The sequence below is a fragment of the Oryctolagus cuniculus genome, chromosome 8, assembly GCF_051225735.1.
Source record: "Oryctolagus cuniculus isolate XC-2025 breed Fujian yellow rabbit chromosome 8, ASM5122573v1, whole genome shotgun sequence".
Taxonomy (NCBI): domain Eukaryota; kingdom Metazoa; phylum Chordata; class Mammalia; order Lagomorpha; family Leporidae; genus Oryctolagus; species Oryctolagus cuniculus.
Genome location: NC_142874.1, coordinates 22,333,414 through 22,355,678, shown reverse-complemented (window position 1 = coordinate 22,355,678; position 22,265 = coordinate 22,333,414). Strand labels below are relative to the sequence as shown.

Sequence of the window (22,265 nt, the reverse complement as noted above, 5' to 3'; positions counted from 1 at the left end):
CATCGCATTCTAGTCCAGAAAGTCTGAGTCCAGTTAAATATTCCTAATTTGGGCCTTGTTGGTTGGCCAGATATCACTAGTCGTTTCCATTGTGTTTCTTTTTAATTGTATTGAAATAGATAATTAGTCTGCATTACCGTTGCATACATCATCTGACCGCTACATGTTTCTGTGGATATTCACTTAGAAAGAGTTCATGACCCTGCATAATTAACATCGGGGTTCTCTAGTACTTTTATTTGTTGACATCAGAGTGCATAACATCATATGTATTTGTATGAGACTACCTCACAAAGGTTGGAGGAAATAGAATTAAAATATAAGCTTATCTGAGGCAACACAATGTTGAAATCCATGCATATGAGTGATCTTTAGAAAGTTCATGAAAACTATGTCATGAACAAATACACATGGAGTTCAATTTTTTTTATGCCCAAGTAACTTACTTCTAATTCTCTTTTTCCATGAGCATTTTGAAGTACTTTCATACATAAAAACTCACACACATACACAGATAATTTTAAATGCTTCATTCATGTTGAATATTTCAGGTGGACTTCACAGTCAACAATTCCAGCATTTCTAACCCAAGTTTTGAAAACAATATATTGAAATTTTTCTCTCTCTGTTCTCAATAGATTATAAGTCACAATAGCAAAATGGTATAAATTGATTGTGTTGTTGTTGTTATTGTTATTTTAGGGATTACCTAAAAAATTACTCAGGGTCTGCTTTTTTCTACTTTTCAGGGATGTGTGACATTCTTGATGTCATGAAAATAAGCAAGAGCACACACATTCAGAATTGTTAATCACTCTACTTGACTGGAATTTTTCATATCGTAATGTGGAAAAACATTGACCCTTTGAAAAATCTTGTTTGTACATTAATACTAAGGCACATAGTTATATTAATTTGTGAGCAGTTGTTATTCCTAGATAGACTCTAGGATGTGATGTTATATGTATAATTTTATAGGAAAGTACAGTTCCCACACAGATTTTCATCCTTTGTAGCTCCAAGGGAATTAATTAGGATTAAATACATAAACCAAGAAGGATTAAGAGCAAGTTTCATTATTTTGTAAGATGTAAACACTGAACTTTTAATGAGTGTTCTAAGGCCATCAAATGTAAAACTTTATCACTCATATAAAATACATTTTAATATAGTCACAAAGTCATAAAAATTATGGTAGTATACAAGTCCTATGAGTTTGTTTGACAGAGATTTAAAACAAAAGTTTGAAAAAATGGTGTATTTGCAACAAAACTGATATACATGAACATTTCTCTCTTTTTAAAAAAAAAAAAATAGCTCCCAGGCCGGTGGCTCACTTGGTTAATCCTCTGCCTGTGGTGCCGGCATCCCATATGGGTGCTGGTTCTAGTCCCGGTTGCTCCTCTTCCAGTCCAGTTCTCTGCTATGGCCCGGGAAGGCGGTGGAGGATGGCCCAAGTGCTTGGGTGCCTGCACTGGCATGGGAGACCAGGAGGAGGCACCTGGCTCCTGGTTTTGGATCAGCGTAGCTCCAGCCATAGTGGCCATTTGGGGGGTGAAACAACGGAAGGAAGACCTTTCTCTCTGCCTGTCTCCTTCACTCTCTAACTCTATAAAAAATTAGCTCCCATATGTAATGTAGAACATACAGAATTTGTCTTTCCATGTCTGGCTTATTTCACTCAGATGTCTTTCGGTTCTAACCATTTTGTGGAACGTGATAGCATTTAATTCTTTGTCGAAGCTGAATATTCTGTTGTGCATTTATTTACACACACCTCATTTTCCTTATGTATTCATCTGATGATAGATACCAAGGTTGACTCAATATTTTAGGCTGTTGTGAACAGTGCTGCCATAAATGTGGAGTAGGCATCTCTTTGATAAAATGAGTTCTTGTCTTTTGGGTATATACCCAGTAGTGGAATTACTGGATCATATGTCCAATTCTAGTTTTTTAGACAGCTCAACATACCATCTTCCACACTAATTTATATTTGCACCAATAGCAGATAAGTCTTCCCCTTACTCCACATCCTTGCCAGCATTTGTTGTTGTCTTTTTGTTAATAGTCATTCTCACAGGAACGACGTGATATCTAGTTGATTTTAATTCCACTAGTGATATTGAGCATTTTTTAGCATATTTGTTCACCATTTGTTATTCTTTTTAGAACTATTAAGATTATTTACCTATTTCCTAACTGGACTGGTTACTTTCTTGTTGTTGAGTTTTTTTCTGAGTTGTTCATATATTATGGATATTAATCCATTGTTGGACAAGAAGAATGCAAATATTTTCTCCCATTCTGCCAAATGCCTCTTCACTTTATTGATTGTTTTCTTTGCTGTGCAGAAGCTTCTGTGTTTTGGAAATATTAGAAGAGCAATTCAGGAGGAGAACGAAATAAAGGGCGTCAAAGTTGTAAGGCAGGAAGTAAAAATACCCATCTTCACAGATGACATGATGTTGTGCATGGAAAAACCTAAACACTCCACCAAAAAGCTCTTAGAACTGATAAACCAGTCTAGTCACAGCTTACAAAATAAGCATACAGAAACAGTAGCATTTTTTGTTTGTTGTTCCCAGAAACCTTTTATTTAAGGCATACAAACTTAATGTACTTCATAAACACAACTTTAGGAACATAATGAGTCTTCCCACCATACTCACACTCCCACCCACACTCCCACCCTTCTTCCTCCTTCCTCTCCTATTCTAATTCTTATTTTTTATAAGATCTATTCTCAACTAACTTTATATACATAAGATTAACTCTATACTAAGTAAAGAGTTCAACAAATAGTATGAAAAAAAACTTACTCAATAGTTGAGATAAGGGCTGTTCGAAGTCATTGCCATCTCAAAATGTCAATTTCACTTCTACAGATTACCTTTTAGGTGCTCTATTAGTTACAACAGATCAAGGAGAACATATGTTATTTGCCCTTTGGGGGCTGGCTTATTTCACTAAGTACAGTGTTTTCTAGTTTCATCAATTTTTGTTGGCAAATGGCAAGATTTCATTTTTTACCATTATATAGTATTCCACAATATAGATATCCATAATTTCTGTATTCAGTCTTCAGTTGATGGAAATTTGTGTTGGTTCCATATCTTTACTATTGTGAATTGTTCTGCAAGAAACATGGGGGTACAGATAAGTCTTTCCATGCTGATTTCATTTCTGATGTGTAAATCCCCAGGAGTGGAATGGCTGGGTCATATGATAGGTCATATTTAGAATTCTGAGGTTTCTTTATACTGTATTCTATAATGGCTGTGCCAATTTATATTTCAACAATGTATTAGGGTACCTTTTTCCTCATGTCATTGCCAGCATTTATTGTTTGTTGACTTCTGTATCAAAGCCATTCTAAATGAAACCTCATTATGGTTGTGAATTACATTTTCCCGATGGCTAGTGATCCTGAGCATTTTTTCATGCATCTATTGGCCATTTGGATTTCCTCTTTTTAAAAATGCCTATTCAAGTCCTTTGCCCATTTCTTAACTGGGTTGTTTGTTTGCATGTTGTTTCTGCAGCTCTGTATATTCTGTTTATTAATCCTTTATCAGTTGCTTAGTTTGCAAATTCTCCCATTATGTCGGTTGTATCTTCACTTTGCTGAGTGTTTCATTTGTAGTGCAGAAGCTTCTCAATTTAATGTAAAAGCAATATGTCAATTTTGGCTTTGATTGCTTGTGCCTCTGGAGTCTCCAAGAATTCTTTGCCTAGGCCAATGTCTTGCAAGGTTACCCAAATGTTTTCTCATAATTTGAAGGTATCAGGTCAAAGGTTTAGATATTTTGTCCATTTTGGGTAGATTTTTGTGTAAGGTGTAAGGTGGACATCTTGTTTTATACTTCTGCATGTGGAAAACTAGTTTTCCCAGCACCATTTGTTGAAGAGACTGCCCTTGCTCCAGAGATTGGTTTTAGCACCTTTGTCAAAATAAGTTGGTTGTAGATATGTGAGTTGATTTCTGGAGATTGCTAATCTGTTCTATTGGTCTACAAGTCTGTTTTTACATCAGTGTCAGGGTGTTTTGATTATAACTGCCTGTAGTATGACTTAAAATCTGGTATTGTGATACCTCCAGCTTTGTTTTGTTGTATAAGATTGCTTTTGCTGTTTGGGGTCACCTGTGTTGCCATATGAATTTCTGCATCACTTTTTCTGTATCTGAGAAGAATGCCCTTGGTATACTAATTGGTATCACATTGAATCTGTAAACTGCTTTTGGTGCACATTTTAGAATCTTTTTTTTGACTATAATGTGTCATGGTGAAGATCTTTTCTGATCATGTCTGTTGGAAGTTCTATGTGCCTCCTGTACTTGGACATCTCTTTCTTTTTACAAATTAAGGAAGTTTTCTGTAATTATTTCACTTACAAGGTCTTCTAATCTATTCTCTCTTTGCAAGCCTTCAGGAACTCATAATAGCCGTATGTTGGGTCATTGATAGTATCTCATAAATCTCCAACACTGTTTTTCCTTTTTCTAATTTTTCTGACTGTAAAATTTCCAGAGATTTGTCTTCTGGCTCAGATAGTCTTTCTTCTGCCTTACTGAGTTAATTATTAGGGTTTTTTGCCACATTTTTTATTTGCTCTATTAAATTCTTCATTTCCAATATTTCATTTTGATTTCTCTTTAAAATCTCAATTTCATGGGAAAATTTTTCTATCTAGTCATTACAGATTTCTTTAATTCAGGGGTTTACTTCTGATTAAATCTAAGCAATCTACGTTCAATTTTTTGAATTCTGTTTCTGTATTTCTTCAGTCGCTTCATCTTCACATTCTAGTATTGAAGTGTTGCGTTCCTTTGGGGATGTCATGTTCTCTTCCTTTTTCTTGTTTCTTGAATTGCTGTGTTTATTTCTAGGCATTTGTGGAGATACTTGTTTTTCCCCTGTGATGGCTTTTATCTTTGGACTATGCCTCAGTGGTTTACTGGAGTGTGCTCTTTTTTAGTGAATACCCAGGGACATGTGCTGGGTATAACCAGGGGGCTCTGTTCAGTACTCCCGGTTGAGGGGAACGTCCAAAGTGACACCAAGTTAGGTGTGGTAAATCTCTCTCGTTTTTATCATATGGGAGATATATATGGTCAGCTCTTTTGGTGTAGTCTCATGCTCATTTCCTCTCCTTTAAGGAGAACAATGCCTGGGCGCTAGCCCCACTGGGTATAATATTTATCCACACTGCCACAAGAACCACTCAAAGAATCCATGAGTTTCCCATTGTGTGAGCATGAATCCCACAGCAATGATCCTCATCAGGAAATCAGGGAGCCTCAAGTGTGTGGAACTGCCCATCGTGAGCGCCCAAAGGCCCAGCCATGCCCTGCACCCTCTCACACAGCCAGTGTTTTCACAGGCCCAACACATAAGGCTCCCACACTCATGAGCACCCAGCGCCCTGTCAGTGCTTCCAGGCAGACTCAGGTGTCTCCTCTCAGCTGGTTGCTGGGGGCACAGGCATGAGCTGGCACAGCTGTTATGTATGTCTAAAATGGTGCCTGCCCACTGTCAGCTAGCTACAGGATGCCGGTGCTGGGTTGTTGGGGACAAAGAAACTTGCCCCTCTCCCTTTTTCTCTTCTAGATTGACAGGTACCCTGTCTCCCGCAGGGCTCCAAACAAGACTCACACCAGGCTCTTCTCGCAGCTTTATCGCCAGTGGCGTGGGCTGCTGCAGTCTGGTCTCACTTCACTCTCCAACGCTGGTGCTGAGCTCTCAGCTGCTGGGGTCCTGAGTTGTGTGGGTCTACATCGTCCACATAGATCCACAGTGTCCCTCTAATTGCATGGAGTTTCCTCTGCACTTTTCTCTCTAACTCTTCCCCGAGATTGCACTTTCTCCACTTTTTTTTTTTAACTATCTTCCCCTAGACTAGAGCAGTAAGCTCCCTCCCTATTCTACCATCTTGGAATTGATTTCAACAGCAGCATTTTTATACATCAGTGATGAACTTGCAGAAAGAGAAATCAAGAACGAAATGCCATTCATAATAACTACAAAATTCAAATATTTAGGAATAAATTTAACCAAAGAAATGAAAGATCACTGTAATTAAAATTATGAGACATTGATGAAAGAAATAATCAAGAATTCAAAAAAAATAGAAAAACATTTCTTCCTTTTGGATTGGAAGAATTACTGTCATTAAAATATCTGTACTACTACCCAAAACAATCTACAGATTAAGTACAATCCCTATTAAAATATCAATGACATTTTTAACAGAATTAGAAAAATAATTCTGAAATTCATATGGAATTGCAAGATCCCAGAACAGCTAAACTAATACTGAGCAAAAAAGTCAGGCTACAGGAATCATAATCAATGCCTGATGTCAAATTATACCACAAAAGCTATCATAATTAAAACAGTGTAGTACTGGTATATAAATCAGCACATAAGTAAATGGAATAAAATAGAGAATCCAGAAATTAACTACATACACACAACCAATTGTTTTTTGAGATAAATGCCCAGAACAGACACTGGAGAAAGGATAGTTGTTTCCGTAAATGGTGCTAGCAAAAACTGGATGTAAGTATGTAGAGCAATGAAATTAGAATCCTACCTCTCACCACATACAAAAACCAAAGATACGTCAAAGACGTAAATTTGAGATCTGAGACTATGAAATTGCTAGGAGAAAATGTAGGGGAAACATTACAAGAAAATGGTGTAGGTGATGACTTCTTGGATGAGACTCTCAAAGTATAGGAAAGCAAGGCAAAACTAAACATATGGGAGTATCACATTGTTTAAAAATTTTAAAGGCTTAGTCTTTGCTGATTAATATTTATAATTAGATATTTGTGATTCTCTACATTTGTGTCTAAAGATGCTCAATTTATAAGTAACATGCTGTAAAAAAACTGTAACAGTGTTGTTTCCTTAAGGAATCTTCCTTGCTTTAATTTCTAACTGTATGAAAGAAGAAGTTCAAACGTACACATTCATACTCATTTTGGAAATGATCCCATGGAAATCCAGTATGATCTTGAACTAGAATGTGGCCAAACATACTGTTCTTAGGCAGTGAATTATTTAAGATATCCAAGCTGCGTTAGATAATATTATTTCCCATGCCCAAGTCTTACTTTCTCCTCACAAAGTAAAAGTTGTAGAAGATTGGGTTTAAAATTTTTTTTTCACAGGTTTCATAAGAATGTTATCATCTAAAAATTTTTTAAGGGAAAGGGTTTATTGGGGAAAACCCAGCAGACTGGAGGGAAGGGGTGAAGAGGGCAAAAGACAAGGAGAGTATAAGAGAGAGACAGAGAGGAGAGGAGCTAGTGAGGAGAGAAGAGAGAGAGCAGAGAGAAAAGAGATGAGAGGGAGAGAGGAGAGGAGAGCAGAGAGCGCAGGGAAGAGAGCGAGGGAGAGGAGTGAGAGGAGGTGAGAGAGAGAGAAGCCAAGAGCCAAAAAGTTGATATTCTTTTAACCACATATGACATGACTCTAGGAATATTACCTTTACTATTTCACTTAGATTTCTTGTTCCAAAATGTGCTTCTTAAAAATGTAATGTTCTATGATTTACATGATTATAATTATTCTGATTTGAAAAATACATAATATACATACAGTTGATTTGGTTTGTTGGAGAGCTAATGTCTACCATATGAAACAGGAATGACAACTCTTGAGGGATTTATCTGTCCAAGGACATACTCTCTGTGGGCAGTATTGGAGTCCCCTCGGCTGATCCACATGGATTACTTAGTGCTGCCCCCTACTCCCACCTCCTTGACCATAACCATCATAGCCCGTAACTTTTGCATTCACAGTCAGTGCTGAGTCCTGTTGGTCCCTCGGCACAACGCACCTGAAGTTCATGGGTAACGACCTTAGCTTGCATGTCAGTGGCATTCTTGCCATGTCTTCTGGTAGAACGACTAACTTCCGTGAACGAAGCTCTCTGAATCCAGAGATCCAGAGCCATGTAATTTGAGAAGCTCGGATCTCCAGTGGGTCACTGGGAGTGATGCAGCTCCCCAGCTTTTCTGATCCTAACAAACATTCACTCTTCAAGAATTTGTTAATGTTCTCTTTCTGATTCACTTTTTTTAAATTTTTATTTATTTATTTATTTAGACAGGCAGAGTGGACAGTGAGAGAGAGACATAAAGGTCTTCCTTTTCCGCTGTTTCACCCCCCAATGGCCGCTGCGGCCGGCGCGCTGTGGCCGGTGCACCGCGCTGATCCGAAGGCAGGAGCCAGGTGCTTCTCCTGGTCTCCCATGGGGTGCAGGGCCCAAGCACGTGGGCCATCCTCCACTGCACTCCCTGGCCACAGCAGAGAGCTGGCCTGGAAGAGGAGCAACTGGGACAGAATCCGGCGCCCCGACCGGGACTAGAACCCGGTGTGCCGGCGCCACAGGTGGAAGATTAGCCTATTGACCTATGGTGCCAGCCCTGATTCACTTTTAATGGGCATCTTCCTCTCATGTTCCGTCAGAGGTGGAATATGCGATGAGTCAAACTTGGGCCAAGACTCCATTTCTTAGTTGCTCCACAGTTCCACTCTAACAGGAGACCCAGGAAAGCTCTTGGGTTCCCCAGTGTCATTGCCAATGACCCTCTTTCTGACAACCCCTAAAATGTCTGCGTGTGGTTATCAAAGGGTGTGGGTGTAGGGCTCTCGGTGAAAGGACTGCAGATTCACTGTCTTGTATTCTTTTCATGATGCTTCAAGGTTGCTGCTCTTATAATTCTGTTCCTTCCTCAGCATATAGATTCCAGGTTAGAAAACTAGCTCATATCATGAAGCTGAGGAATATAATTTGTTGAGGGTAATGAGTAACCACTTTTGCTTATCCAGTCTTCATATCTTTTGATTGTGTATGCTGAATGATGCCCTTGGTTAGATGCCCATCCATTTTGTTCCCTAGAAACCTTGTTCTGTAAACTATCTCATAATTTTCTGAAGGTTACAGTTCCTGTATGGGACTACAGCCTTACCATGCGTAACAATAATTGCCCCCATCTGGCTTATGATAACTGAATATTACCTTTTGACCTATGTTGTCTTTTCTTAACCCATAAGTCTTGGTTTATTCATTGTATTTTTCCAGGGAAGGAGAAAGGATGGGGACAGCCAGCATATGTATTACAGAGTGATTAGAAAATGGGAAAAGAAGCACCCAGTATAGCATAAATCAGTCTTCAAATAAGCACACCCCAGTGCGACTTCGTCTTCAGCAACTCAGCAGTGAGTGGAAGAGATTCATGACAAAGAAGACACAAGCTTTCTTACTGCCCCTCTCCATAAATTCAAGAATTCACACAAATCTTTGGTTTCTAGCAGTAAACATAGAGTTACATTTGTCCGTCTCCTATCAAACAATCTTGTGGCCACGTTGACGTAAGTTTCTTACACCTGCAAGAAGTCCTTGAGTAACTTGGAAATACAATCATAATCTTCTTCCTGGTCTCCAAACCCCACTTTTTACACAGAAGTTCCCTAGTAGCTCCTCTTCTTTAGGATACAAATTAGGAAGGTTTGATCCATCCATAAGCATGGATAAATTAAGTTTTTCGTGTGAATTACATCAAGAAATGATTTTGACTCTGGAGGTTGGGGACAAGGGATAGAGGTTTCCTATTTTTCAGGGTTTTTTTTTTTTTTTTGCATGAATCCTTTAGAGTTGTGGAGACACCCCAAGAATTAAATGCTTATGTATGGATGTGTTGGTTTCTTTTTATGGATGGAGGAATGGTGAAGTGGGAAGGGTAGGAGTCAAATTTTGAGGACAGAAAATCTAAAATAGGATAAGGGAAGGGGAACACAAGAGAAGATGGTTTCAGATCCCCACTTCAAGAAGAGGGCCCTCGAACTTAATGATCCAGATCCTTTTGCCTGGTGCAGAACCTTCTGCCAGAGATGCTTTGGTGCTCTGGCTGTCTTTCTCTCGATACAAAAGGAAGTTTATAAACAATAAAACCCCAAAAGAACATGGAGAAAGGCCAACATGTTATATATACACAAACTAGGCCACCTAGCAATCACCAACATAGAGACTCAGTGAAGTCCTACAAAGTTCAGACAACTAGAGTAACTAAAGGAGGGACAGCACTTGGGGGAGACAGGAACCTAGGACCAGACACACATCACCCAGTGCGTTCTGTTGCATTTGTCATGTTTCAGCACAGCGAGATAGGTTTGCATGATCTCTCAGCATGTAAACAAACCACCTTTTTAATTGTTCAGTTACCATGGCAATAGTAATCACTACTGTCACAGGGCAGGTCACTGGCTCTGCATACCCCTGAGGCTCTCACTTATAGGTCTCCCTGGAAGCCAAGACTTTGGGAAGGTTAAGGATTTTTAATCCTTGCTTCATGATTTTTTTTAAAGATTTATTTATCTATTTGAAAGTCAGAGTTACACAGAAAGGAGAGGCAGAGAGAGAGAGAGAGAGAGAGAGAAGTCTTCCATGCAATGGTTCACTCCCCAGTTGGCCACAACGGCCAGAGCTGGGCCGATCCGAAGCCAGGAGCCAGGAGCTTCTTCTGGGTCTTCCATGTGGGTGCAGGGGCCCAAGGACTTGAGCCATCTTCTACTGCTTTCCCAGGCCATAGCAGAGAGCTGGATTGCAAGTGGAGCAGCCAGGTCTCAAACTGGCACTCATATGGGATGCCGGTGCTTCAGGCCAGGGTGTTAACCAACCGCTGTGCCACAGCTGGCACCTGCTTCATGATTCTATCTCGGGACATCACATGATGGGTACAGGGGGATTGGTCTTCAAACTCATCCTTACCAGCTCACAATTTTTACACACTCACATTTTTTTACAGCTCATATTTTTACATGTGTACACATACACACACACCCACTCACGCACACACACCTTGTTGTTCATAGTGGGCCTGGCCTAATCTGGTGAGGGATGGATCTGTTATATGAAGCAAAAGACCCGTGTCCTAGGATCAGGCAACCCTAACCATGGCTTCCTCTCTGGCCCTTTCACCTGGCTCAGCCTCTCTTAACTTCTCTGCACTGCCTTGTCCTGATTAGACTAATTTTCAATCTTCTGGGAAGAGGAGATCAAGTCATGGGGAAACCCAATTAACACTTCATCACCTGTGAACCATTTTTAAGGTGGAGGGGGTTTCAAGACAAAACTGGCAAAAAAGCCAGCTCTACTAGGCAAACTAAGGTAGTTCAGTAGCTTCGCACTCCAGATAGTTGCTCTCCATGGTGATAAAAGCAACAAAAGGTTTTCCTGCTGTGCAGACCTGGAGCTGCTGCTGACTTATCCCTGAGATTGCCTCATGCACTTGAGAACACAGTGCAGGAATGAGAGCCTTAGATTAAAATGTCAAAAATACAAAACTAGAATATCTATATCAAAAAAAGCAAGTGAACATTCATAAGATAATGTTGTGCAGTTGGCATCCTGGAGAAAGTGGGACCTAAGGCACCATTATCCAAGGGAACAAATAAATAAATCACATTGTCAGAATGGGATAGGAATGAGCTCAGGAGCAGTGAGTCTCCAGCTATCCCCATCCCCTTTTTTTTTCTTTTTTTCTATGTATGTCTATGGGGTTGGGTAGTTGGCCTTAGTTTTTTTTCTCTTTTCTATTTAAGATTTTATTTATTTATTTGAAAGTCGGAAATACAGAGAGAGAAAGAGAGAGAGATCTTCCATCCACTGGTTTACTCTCCAAGTGACTGCAACAGCCAGGGCTGGGCCAGGACGAAGCCAGGAGCCAGGAACTTCTTCCAGGTCTCCCACATGGCTGCAGAGGCCCAACTGCTTGGGACCTCTTCCACTGATGTCTCATGTGCATTAGCAGGTAGCTGGATCAGAAGTGGAGCAGCCAGGACTCGATGGTTCCCCATATGGGATGCCAGCTCTGTAGGCAAAGGCAGTGTCAGGGAAAGCAGTAAGTGTGAACTCTATAGAACAAGTACAATGAGCAGACCCTCTTGGCTGGTATGGGAGCTTGGAGCTCTCTCTCCCATTCCCATAAACTTCAAGATAAGTGATCTCCTAGCTCAGTCATGTACTTCCTGATCATCTAAGTGATGAGAACAGAACTTTACCTGTAACTGGACTTAGTAGTGTACAATGTTATAATTCAAAAGAAAGATAGCTTCCTTTTAGTTGGTAACAAAAGGCATACAGCAGTAACATGCTAGATTAGAAGACTGAAGGATTTGGAAATACTCATTATTTGGAATGGTTAAATATCTAGTATTTTGATTTTAAGGCAAATTTGTCAAATATATAGCCCACCTAGCTTCATTTTTGTGTCATACAACTTATACCTCAATCCATAGTGTATTCTCATTCACAATTTTTGTGCACCAAAATATATATTTATATATTGAAGACATAAGGAGGATTGTTGCATTTCATTTTCCATGAATTTTTTGAAGTACCCTCATATTTATTTCGGGCACTTTGGCATTGAGAATGTACAGGTGGCCCACTTATGCTCCCTATGTGGTCAGCATTTTTTTTTTTTTTGACAGGCAGAGTGGACAGTGAGAGAGAGAGACAGAGAGAAAGGTCTTCCTTTGCCATTGGTTCACCCTCCAATGGCCGCCGCGGCCGGCGCACCTCGCTGATCAGAAGGCAGGAGCCAGGTGCTTTTCCTGGTCTCCCTTGGGGTGCAGGACCCAAGCACTTGGGCCATCCTCCACTGCACTCCCTGGCCACAGCAGAGAGCTGGCCTGGAAGAGGGGCAACCGGGACAGAATCCAGTGCCCTGACCGGGACTAGAACCCGGTGTGCCGGCACCGCAAGGTAGAGGATTAGCCTAGTGAGCCACGGCGCTGGCATGGTCAGCATTTTCAAAATTAAACAGATGAGTAAAAACAACATTATGAATTCCAGTGTGTTGGCCAATTATGGATGGAAACAGAGTCAGGACACTGTGGGAAGGGGCATTTCTGGATAGGCTGGATAGGCCTGCAAACTCTCTCTTCCTGTGCTATCAAGTGGTAGCCACACATCAGATATTTAGTGTTAATTCAATCATATTTTCATTTTCCTGAGGGCATTTGGCATGCAAATTTTTTCTCCCAAGATGACTGAAAGGATTTGCTTTTGGCAAAAGTGATTACATTTACTTTGTGTGATCTCTTTTGACAATGTACCATGGACCTCTCCCCAGAAGAGTATGTGGTGTCAGTGTTTATAAAATCATCCATATTTCTTGCATACTTTTTTTTTAAATCACAGACTTTAGCCTCCTTTAAGCTGATCCCTGGATACCAGCTCCAGAATGGAAGGACAAAAGGTTCTTGGGGGTTCAGGAAGTTAGAAGTTCAAGGCTTCTCAGAGTTAGGGTGTAGGAATAATAGTCTTAACATGGCTTATTCTCAATGTCTATTATTTCATGAAGTATGTCTACACTGGGTAATGTAATAAAAGCACTCTCTTTCCTGGTCTCTGATTCTTTTGAAAATTTTCTAGTACATTAAAGGCAAATGACCTTTAGGAGAAAAACAGAACCTGCGGTTTTCTGTGAAGTTTAAAAATTGTTCTTTCTGACATTTAATTTTGGCCTATTGGTTAGCTTCGGCTCCCATTTGACCATAGGAATCCAAGAAGAATTCCAAACAGATAGTAAATATTCTAATTGCACTTGAACATTTCCCTAGAAATTGTCCTTTAGAACCCATTTCCCATATTGTTTTTAGTTCTGATCTCACTAACCTCAAATCACTGTATTAAATGGACCAAATGAACGATAATTCATACTTTTAAAACTTTGCTCTATAACTTTTGTTTTTTGATGTAAAATAAATAGAAAATACCAAATAGAATGGAAAACCAAAAAAACTCTAAATAAGACTTCAGAATCACATATACCACTTTTTCCCTAAATGTCAAATACATAACATACATTTTTCTATGTACAATTAACACACATTGTTATATATACAATGTCCATTGGTCCAGTGCTTTACCAATGCATAAGTAAAACATTTTGGCTTTCAGAAATAGGACACTTAGAATTAGGAAGAAGTGAGTTAAGGAGATTTTCAACCATGTGCCACATAAAGAAAATATTATGCATTTTAAACTATAAGATGTACTGGAAATACTAAAATGTCTTTTTTCTTTATTAATAATATCAAGGTTTAGTGACATATATGGTCTGCAGCACATCACATCTGCACATAAATGAATTGCCTTGGTCAATCATTGTTGCTTACTTTCAAAGAAATATTTGGTTTTCTCCAAGAGCAGTTTATGTCATATGCAAAACTGCCAAACTATTGTGAAGCTGTTAGTTTACTAAAAAAAAATTTTTTTAAAAAAGCAATAAATAAAATGCGTTTATGTACTGCAGAATGGTTTCATCTCCTTCTAAGTATCAGCTAGTCTTGTACCTTTTCCTCTCCCCACTAGTAATGCTTTTGCTTCTGTGAAGTGATTTATACTTGAACTTCTGATCTGTGTTTTATATAATCCATCAAGACAGGAATCCTACTGCATGGGAAAAGTCATTAGGAGGAAATAAAAATCTGAAACACATTGGAGTTTTATTTCACTGGTGCTACTTTTATTATATCAAATGCAGTTCTGACAAGCTACATTCTGCTTGGTTGGATGCCTCCGTTTTCCAGTCAACCGGCTTATTCAGAGAAGAGTGAACGTTCATTCTTGCAGAAAAAAATCCATGCTCTGAAAGAGGATGACAATGATGATCATCTGTTGTAATTGGGAGTTAACAATGCAGGATCTGGGGCTGCTCTTCAGATCTGCTAAATCCGTCTGCATTTTAAGCAGTGGGCTCTGGTTGCTATGCTGTTTTTCTCTCTGCAGTTACCCCTTGCACCGAGAAAGGAAGAGATGGGCTGGGTCTCTGCCAGTTACTGGCCGCAACTCTTTGCATGGTAATACACATGATGTCAGTTTTAAATAACTAGCAAACTCGGATTTACCTTAAATCTTGACAGGTAATATGAAATTCATTTTTATGAAAACCAGCAAGTCGTGCATTGGCAAAATGATTGATTTAGGCAAGCTGGCTTTAGGGAACTTCAGAAAGTTTGTAGAAAATGGAATTAGGACGTAAGTTTATTTTGGTGCAAAGAAATCTGAAATCCATGTATAGATTTTTTTTTGTAAAGTACATTTTCCATGAGCTTTTTGAAGACCCCTCATGTTTCTTGGGGTGTCTAGCTTTAGGGACATCCAAACATTCCAGCTTTTTGCTTCGTGTGTATGGAACTGATTAGAATCAGGAATCAATTTCAGGTATCAAGAATAACTTTTGAGTATTGCATTCTCTAAACTCTTCTCTTTGTTTCTATGACAATGAAGATAAGCACATCTTCACTGTAGGAAGCTCACAATAGAAAGGAGAAAAGGATTGAGGAGAGCATTCTAATTCTGATACAGATTTCTCTTACTTGAACTGACAACACACTTTGAGCTAAATTCTGGTTTCTTCTAGATTTCTGCGTAAATCTAATCCCTTCCTTACCTCATGCCAGTTTTATGTGAGGGAAATAAACTGAGTAAATAATTTTATATGACAAAACTTTGATAGAAGCATAAAGGATGGCATAGCTTTTAAGACAAATGTTTACATTTCATGCTGGCTAATTTTGTTAGCTAATGTTTCATGGTGCTAAAAATTCATAAATACTAAAATGCTAATTTAGTAAAAGTGTGACTTGAATAGCCTCGAGTATGTCACTTCCTAAATTTTTATTGCATTTTCCTCTTTTCCCTCTTGGCTTTACAATATAAGACTGGAAGAAAGTTAAGGACAAAAAAGAAAATTTGTAGAACTGTGTCAAAAACTAAATATTCCAAGTTTTCTAGAAATTTGTCAATATTTTGTTATCTCTTGATTAACTTATTTTCTGTCTTGGGGTTGGTGTGTTTTCTAAAGTTATTGCATTTTCATCTGGCAGCACTAAGGGGTTGGTTGGTCTTGTCTGGACTCAATGAACAAGTAGGCTAATGTGTATTTTTGATCTTGAGACAAGTTTACACATTAGTTATAAATGAATTCTCCCATTACTTCAAAATGATTGGTAGAGCTTTGCTTTATTAAGTAGCAAAACACACCCGGTATAAACATAGAGCAAACTGTCTTTCCACGTTTTAGGGCAGTGATTTTAGGATTCCTGATGATGTGGCCATGCCTTGTTTGTCATTGGAGACCAAAGGCCCGACACTTGGTTGTGGGCTAAATACATGTTGACTTAAGTATTGCTGTTGATAGTTCTATGTGTTGTTGATGGAGATTCTGAGGCAACGCCATCTTTAGGGAAGAGCATTATTTATGGGTGAACTACAATGAATGAGTGGCTGGAAAAGCACAGTATTCTCATGTCTTGATTGCACCTTGCTTTCTCAAATTACCATAGCACATGCATTAGTTGTTACTGCACCTCCTTCCACCTGTCGCTGAAGACATGCTGAGGGCCACAAGCACCCACAGAAAATGCAGGCATTCTCATCAGATTTTCTTTTCTTTGAAAAAACTATTATTTTAATTTTATGATTGAGTGATTTTTAGCGTTTTGCCAAATTCACTTTGTATGTAGATACTATATACGTACATATATAAATACTATGTTTCTTGAAAGCCAGGATAGTATTATCACAAACTGTGGGATTTATGGCAGTGATCATACAGTGGGGAAATAAAGGTTTATTGTCATGTGCATGGTATAATTCAGTGAGCAGTATTTATAACTCCATGCCAAATAATACAACATCTACACAATTTTTATATTCTGTCTATATTAACTTCCACAAATAGGAGAAAACGTTACTATTTGTCTTTCTTTAAATTTTGGAGAAAAGGGCCTTCTCTCTATATATAAAGTTCTATATAATGTTTGTGGGAATGCAAATTAATGGAACCATCATAGAAAACAGTATGGCGATCTCTCATCAGATGTTCACATATTGGTATTTGTAGAGTAGCTCATGATTGATGATTTCTTTTTTCCTAGAACGCCCATGAATCGCTGATCTCATTCAAAGAAACTATTCTCCTCCCCACAAACATTAAAGTAAAAATATGGGGGTCTTGCTCTTCTACAGTTGCCTAATACTTACTTGGTAATGAGTCTGGAAATTAAGTTCTAGTTACTTTGTGAAATATCTGTCTCTTTCTGGGCCATATTTCCTTAGGAATAGAATTGTTTTCTAATTAGTTTCGTTTGCACTGATTTCACTCTGAAATATTTTACATTTCAATTCGATTTTTCTTTTTTAGCTGTATTTTGGGGTGATATTGCCTTAGATGATGAAGACTTAAATATCTTTCAAATAGACAGGACGATTGATCTTACACAGAATCCTTTTGGACAGTTTGGACATACCACAGGTACAGTTGATTTTTTCATTTACTTTGTGTTCCTTTTGTATGAAATATACTTTTTGAAATTTTGTAGCTACACTGAGTCATTTTCAATGTTCCGAAGATCACCTGTGGTTTCCTGCACACAAATAAACATATTACGAAACTGAGATTATATTCATATTTTTCATCATGTTAATTTAGTCAACACGTTGTAGTGTTCACACTGTACAGACCTGGCTTAGACCATATGGAGATCTTAACTCTTTGAGTACCCATAGCAACCGCAGGAGGGTAAGTACTGATACTATCGTGATTCACAAGTGAGCAGATAGATGATTTCTTGTTGTCAGAGTCAGGAAGTACCTGAGTCAGCCCCAGAGTTCAATTCTGAGAAAGCCCAGATTTCATACTCTTGAACATGATATTATGTTGCTTTCCAACTGGATATCAGTTGCAGAATGTAAATTATTCTTAATTATATAGCTGTTGGTTGAGAAGACTCCATCAATATCTACACTGATGTCTGTGTACTCAGTGTTTATGAAAACTCCAGAATGTAATTTCAGTTGTTTTGAACATGTTGAATTATGCCTATGTGAGACTTGAAATATTTAAAAGATTTTCTTCTTTTCATTTTTAAAATATTTTTATTTAATTAAAAAATTCTTTTTTTAATTCATGTTAAATTTTGGAGAAAGATTGAAAGGTTAAAGTTTCTTGTTTTGGTTATACCTTCCAAATTTACTTGATTTAATGCTTTTTGATCTCATTGCATTTCCCCTGTCCACCTTTACCATTTTTATTTTCTTTTTCTGTCCATGGAGAGTAAAATATATAGTAAAATATATAGTTTCGGGTATCTAGCAGACAGATACAGACTGTCAATATCTGTTTACCTGATTTTCTCTTTCAGTAACTTTTTATTGTTACAAATTTTTAGTAAATGGAAAAGTTGATAGGACATGCAAGGACCACCAGAGTAGTACAATTCTTGGATTCATTAGTTTATCATATATGCCCTGTGTGTGTGTGCATATACATGTGTAAGTGTGCATAAAGCAACATTTTTACATTAATTATATAAAATATAACACTTTAATATTAGGTAGTTTAGCATGCACTGTCGAAGAATAAGAAGATCCTAGGTAATCAAAATGCTACTGTCACATCTATGGCGATTATTTGAAGTAACAAACATGTAAGATGAAACCTAAGAAATTTGTTCAAAATAGTAGCAATATTAAAAATGGTGTGCCTTTGTTATTTAGAGTGGTCATCATTTCTGAAGCACTCACAACGTAGGGGGAAAGTCTTATTTTGCAGTGGAATCACTCATTCTAAATTCCTGAAGAATATGTCCATTGGCAGAGTCTCTGCTATGTTACACTTGACACTGACATGGAGGCAACTGTATAGGGACAGGAAAACAATGATACAACTCAAGCAAAATTCTAGATTTATTTTAAATTGTATGTTCAACTTTTATTAAACTTTTTATTAGCTTCAGTCTCTACAGGCATTAATTTTCTGTGATTTAAGATTTTTAATACTATTATTTAATTTTATCATTTTTAAGGTTAAAGTGATATCTTAATAGTTAGAGGAATATACTGTAGTTTTAAATCTATAGAGTAAAACATATACTCCTAATGGTAAAAATATTTACTAAAAATGTGTGTGAAAGGTACACGTGTTTGAAAGTTTTGAAATTCAAACAATGTACAAGTATAGCATTTTTTCTTACTATGTCTTTTTTATCATATTTGTCTGTACAGATTTTATTGCATTTCTCAGAATTTTTCAATTTCAAAATATATGGCCTTTTCAGTAAAAATTTGTTTTGCATTTTCATTATGTTTTAGAACATGTACGAAATAACCACTCTTCTTCCTTTTATATTTCAATGAACTACCTACACATAATTATATTTCAGTTGCTATAGAATTACTCAAAATTGCTAAAAATATTGCTAGAAACACTTTTGCCACTGATGCTCTTGAAACAATATTTTTTGCAATTTGGTAATTACTCTTTATAATTACTATAATATTAATGAAGACATTTTCTTTTCTCATGATTAGTTCCCTCCTAAATCTATTTATATCTGTTTCAGGCCCATCTAACACAAATGGTTGCTACATAATGGTCATTTAAAACACATAGATGCCATACGTTAAAAATGTTTCTTGTAACTGCTTAGGAATGGATATGTTTAAGTATTATCTCATCTTGCTAGAATGTTCAGTGAAAAATTTCAAAAATGTTTCTGAAGATGCATAGCAGAAATGTGACCAAGTAATGCAAACAATTAAGCAGGTTATTAGCCACTGAACAAGCACTCTAACTTACTTACCTTATAAGGACTTAAGTGATTTTTCCTTTAAAGGACTTGTACGGAAATAGATGTTATTATTATTTTTTAGCTCCAATATAGGAAATTAGGTTTCAGCATTAATTTCAAAGGAAAAGTAGATATTGGAAGGAAATAGCTTAAAGTTTGAAAAGTTTTCTTTCTCTGTGGATTTTGGGCTGCCTTTCATTGTCTTAGCCCGAAAAGACTCCATGAATACACCAGACACTCTAGTGATAGTGATAGAATTTCATCTGTACTTGTTCTAATGACATTACTAGTGACAAATATTTCTCGCTTATTGATTAAGAACTTAAAGAAATAGGTGATAAAATTGCATATTGCATTTTAGGAAACCCCAAGTTAAGAATTATGGAGCTTGGATTTGTGTTGAATGTTATGCTGTTTGACTTATGATATGAACCTACTTTTTCTAGTCTCTATCTGGTAAATTGCACGAAGACACATTTATTTATTTCTATCTTCTTTTTGTACAACCAAATTGTGCACATCTATTTTTATAAATTTTTCAAATTACTTTGCATAGCAGAATGTATTTTGCAGGTGAACATTGTTTTTGGATTCTTATGATTTTTTTCTAATGATAGATTATTGGTTTTTATGGATGAGAGAAACTATTTTTTAAAAGGTTTACAGATATGCTTTTTAAAAGTTTTCAATTTTGGTGAAAACTTCGGAGCAAAACTTGGTGATGCATATTTTCTCTTCCAGTGTTCTTATTTCCACTTGCTAATTTGGCCTCTGGAAATACTCAGTTTGCATTGGGGAAAGAGCTGGAATGCAATCAAGTAGGACAGAACTCCTTGCTGTCATTCTGTATAACAGCATGTGATGTCAAGGTCACAGTGAAGAAAAACATTTCACATTAGCAACAGATGACTCAATTATCTTAATGTCCAAATAAAGTCATTTACGTTGCTCTCTGAATTCTGCTCCCCCACCTTATTTTTAGTTATCTTCATTTGTTGCTATAGAATTTTTACCCTCTACAAAGATTTATGGCTACTCATAACTCTAATACTTTAATAGCACATGCAAAAAGATGTTCAAGCATAATCAATGTACTCTATTACCATTAATTATTTGCAATAAGTCTAAAAGTACGCTAAATGTAACTTAATTGTTTTCTTTGATTCTTTAAGGTGGACTTGGAGATCATGGTGTATCAAAGAAACGAGGAGCCCTCTACCAGCTTATAGACAGGATCAGAAGAATCGGCTCTGGTATATCAATGTTTAAAGTTGCAGACGCTTGACTTGATGTACAGTAAATATTATACTCATAGCAGTTCAGTTCATTGAAATCAGTATGCAGTATGATGCAAAGAATATGTGTTGAGGGTCTTTTATTCTTTTTTGTTCTGTTGGTTCATATCTGTTGGCTCATTCATTATATAGGAAATTTCAAAATGTTCCCTTAACTTATTTCAGGCTTTTCCCAAGTGAAAATTGATTTGGCGTTTGTTTATTTTATTGTTGATACTAATTTTCAGTTAATTGGACATCACACCAAAGTTTTTATATAAAGCATGGAGCTGATTCAATCTCAATTAAATGTTTTAAAAGTCATGAATATTTGTCTTGAAAAAAATCTACTTAAAAGTTAACAAACTAATTTATTAGGTTGCAAAATAGTTTAAAATGTTTTGAATCTTTGGGAGAAATATATGTAAACATTCATGAAAACTACCTTCTGGTTTCATGATTAGTATTTATAGTGTTTATTAGTCACTATTTGTAGTTAAGAGTTTATGTAAAAGCCCTCTCCTCATAGCTCACATCCGAACATCCCTTAAGTTGGTCATTAAATACTTGAAGTACATACTTTAAGTTACTAATTTTCCCAAGCAAAGATGCTTTGCTCCAGAATATTGAAAAAAAAAAAAGAAGACGTGTTAGAGACATTTAATGTATGTAATGTTAATGTGTGTACTAGTGGGAGAGCTTTATCAATTTTAGTATATGTGCTGCTGAAGCGAACACAGTGGGAGAGCTTTTCTACCAATAGTAATAATTGAATAAAGAGAATAATCAAGCAAATTTAAGAAAAACAAAAACAGTAAAAAATATTATGAAAGGTACTAAGGAAAGTAAAAAAAAAGTAAGTATAGGGAGTGGGCATTAAGCCCAGCTGTTAAGATGGCCACCTCCCATATCAGAGCGCCTGAGTTCAAGTCCAGCTTCCAATTCCAGCTTCCTGCTAATGTACATCTTGAGAGGGGCCAGGCGGATGAGGGCTCAAGTACTTGTGTCCTTGCTGCCCATGTTCTGAGCTCCTGGTTCCCAGCTTTGATGCTCATCCAGCTCTGGCTGTTGGCAGCATTTGGGGAGTCACCTAGTGGATGACAACCTATCTATCTGTGTCTGTCCCTTTTTGACTTTCTGTTTCTCAGATAAATAAATATTAAGAAAAGAGGAAACCTGTAGCCGTGAAAGCTGCTCCAGATTAGACGGTGTTTTATGTTAGCCTGTGTTGACCTCTAAATCGTGATGAGGAGGAGATTAAGATGGACAGAGTTCCTCGTCCCAACTGGACCCAGACTGTCTCTATCTTGATGTTATTTTACTGTCTATA

General features: G+C 37.4%; 1 protein-coding gene across 2 annotated transcripts in view; it reads left to right on the top strand.

Moving 5' to 3' along the window:
- LOC149124909 (tolloid-like protein 1) overlaps positions 1 to 22,265 on the top strand; it is a 174,889-nt gene that overhangs the window by 84,334 nt on the left and 68,290 nt on the right. Inside the window, exons 2-3 of one of the 2 annotated variants that reach the window (XM_089302148.1) lie at positions 17,234 to 17,344; positions 20,834 to 20,914. In XM_089302148.1, the coding sequence (XP_089158274.1) occupies positions 17,234 to 17,344; positions 20,834 to 20,914 (192 nt within the window). Of the gene's footprint in view, positions 1 to 17,233; positions 17,345 to 20,833; positions 20,915 to 22,265 lie in introns of those variants that run through there. The other variant, XM_089302149.1, reaches the window with a different exon arrangement.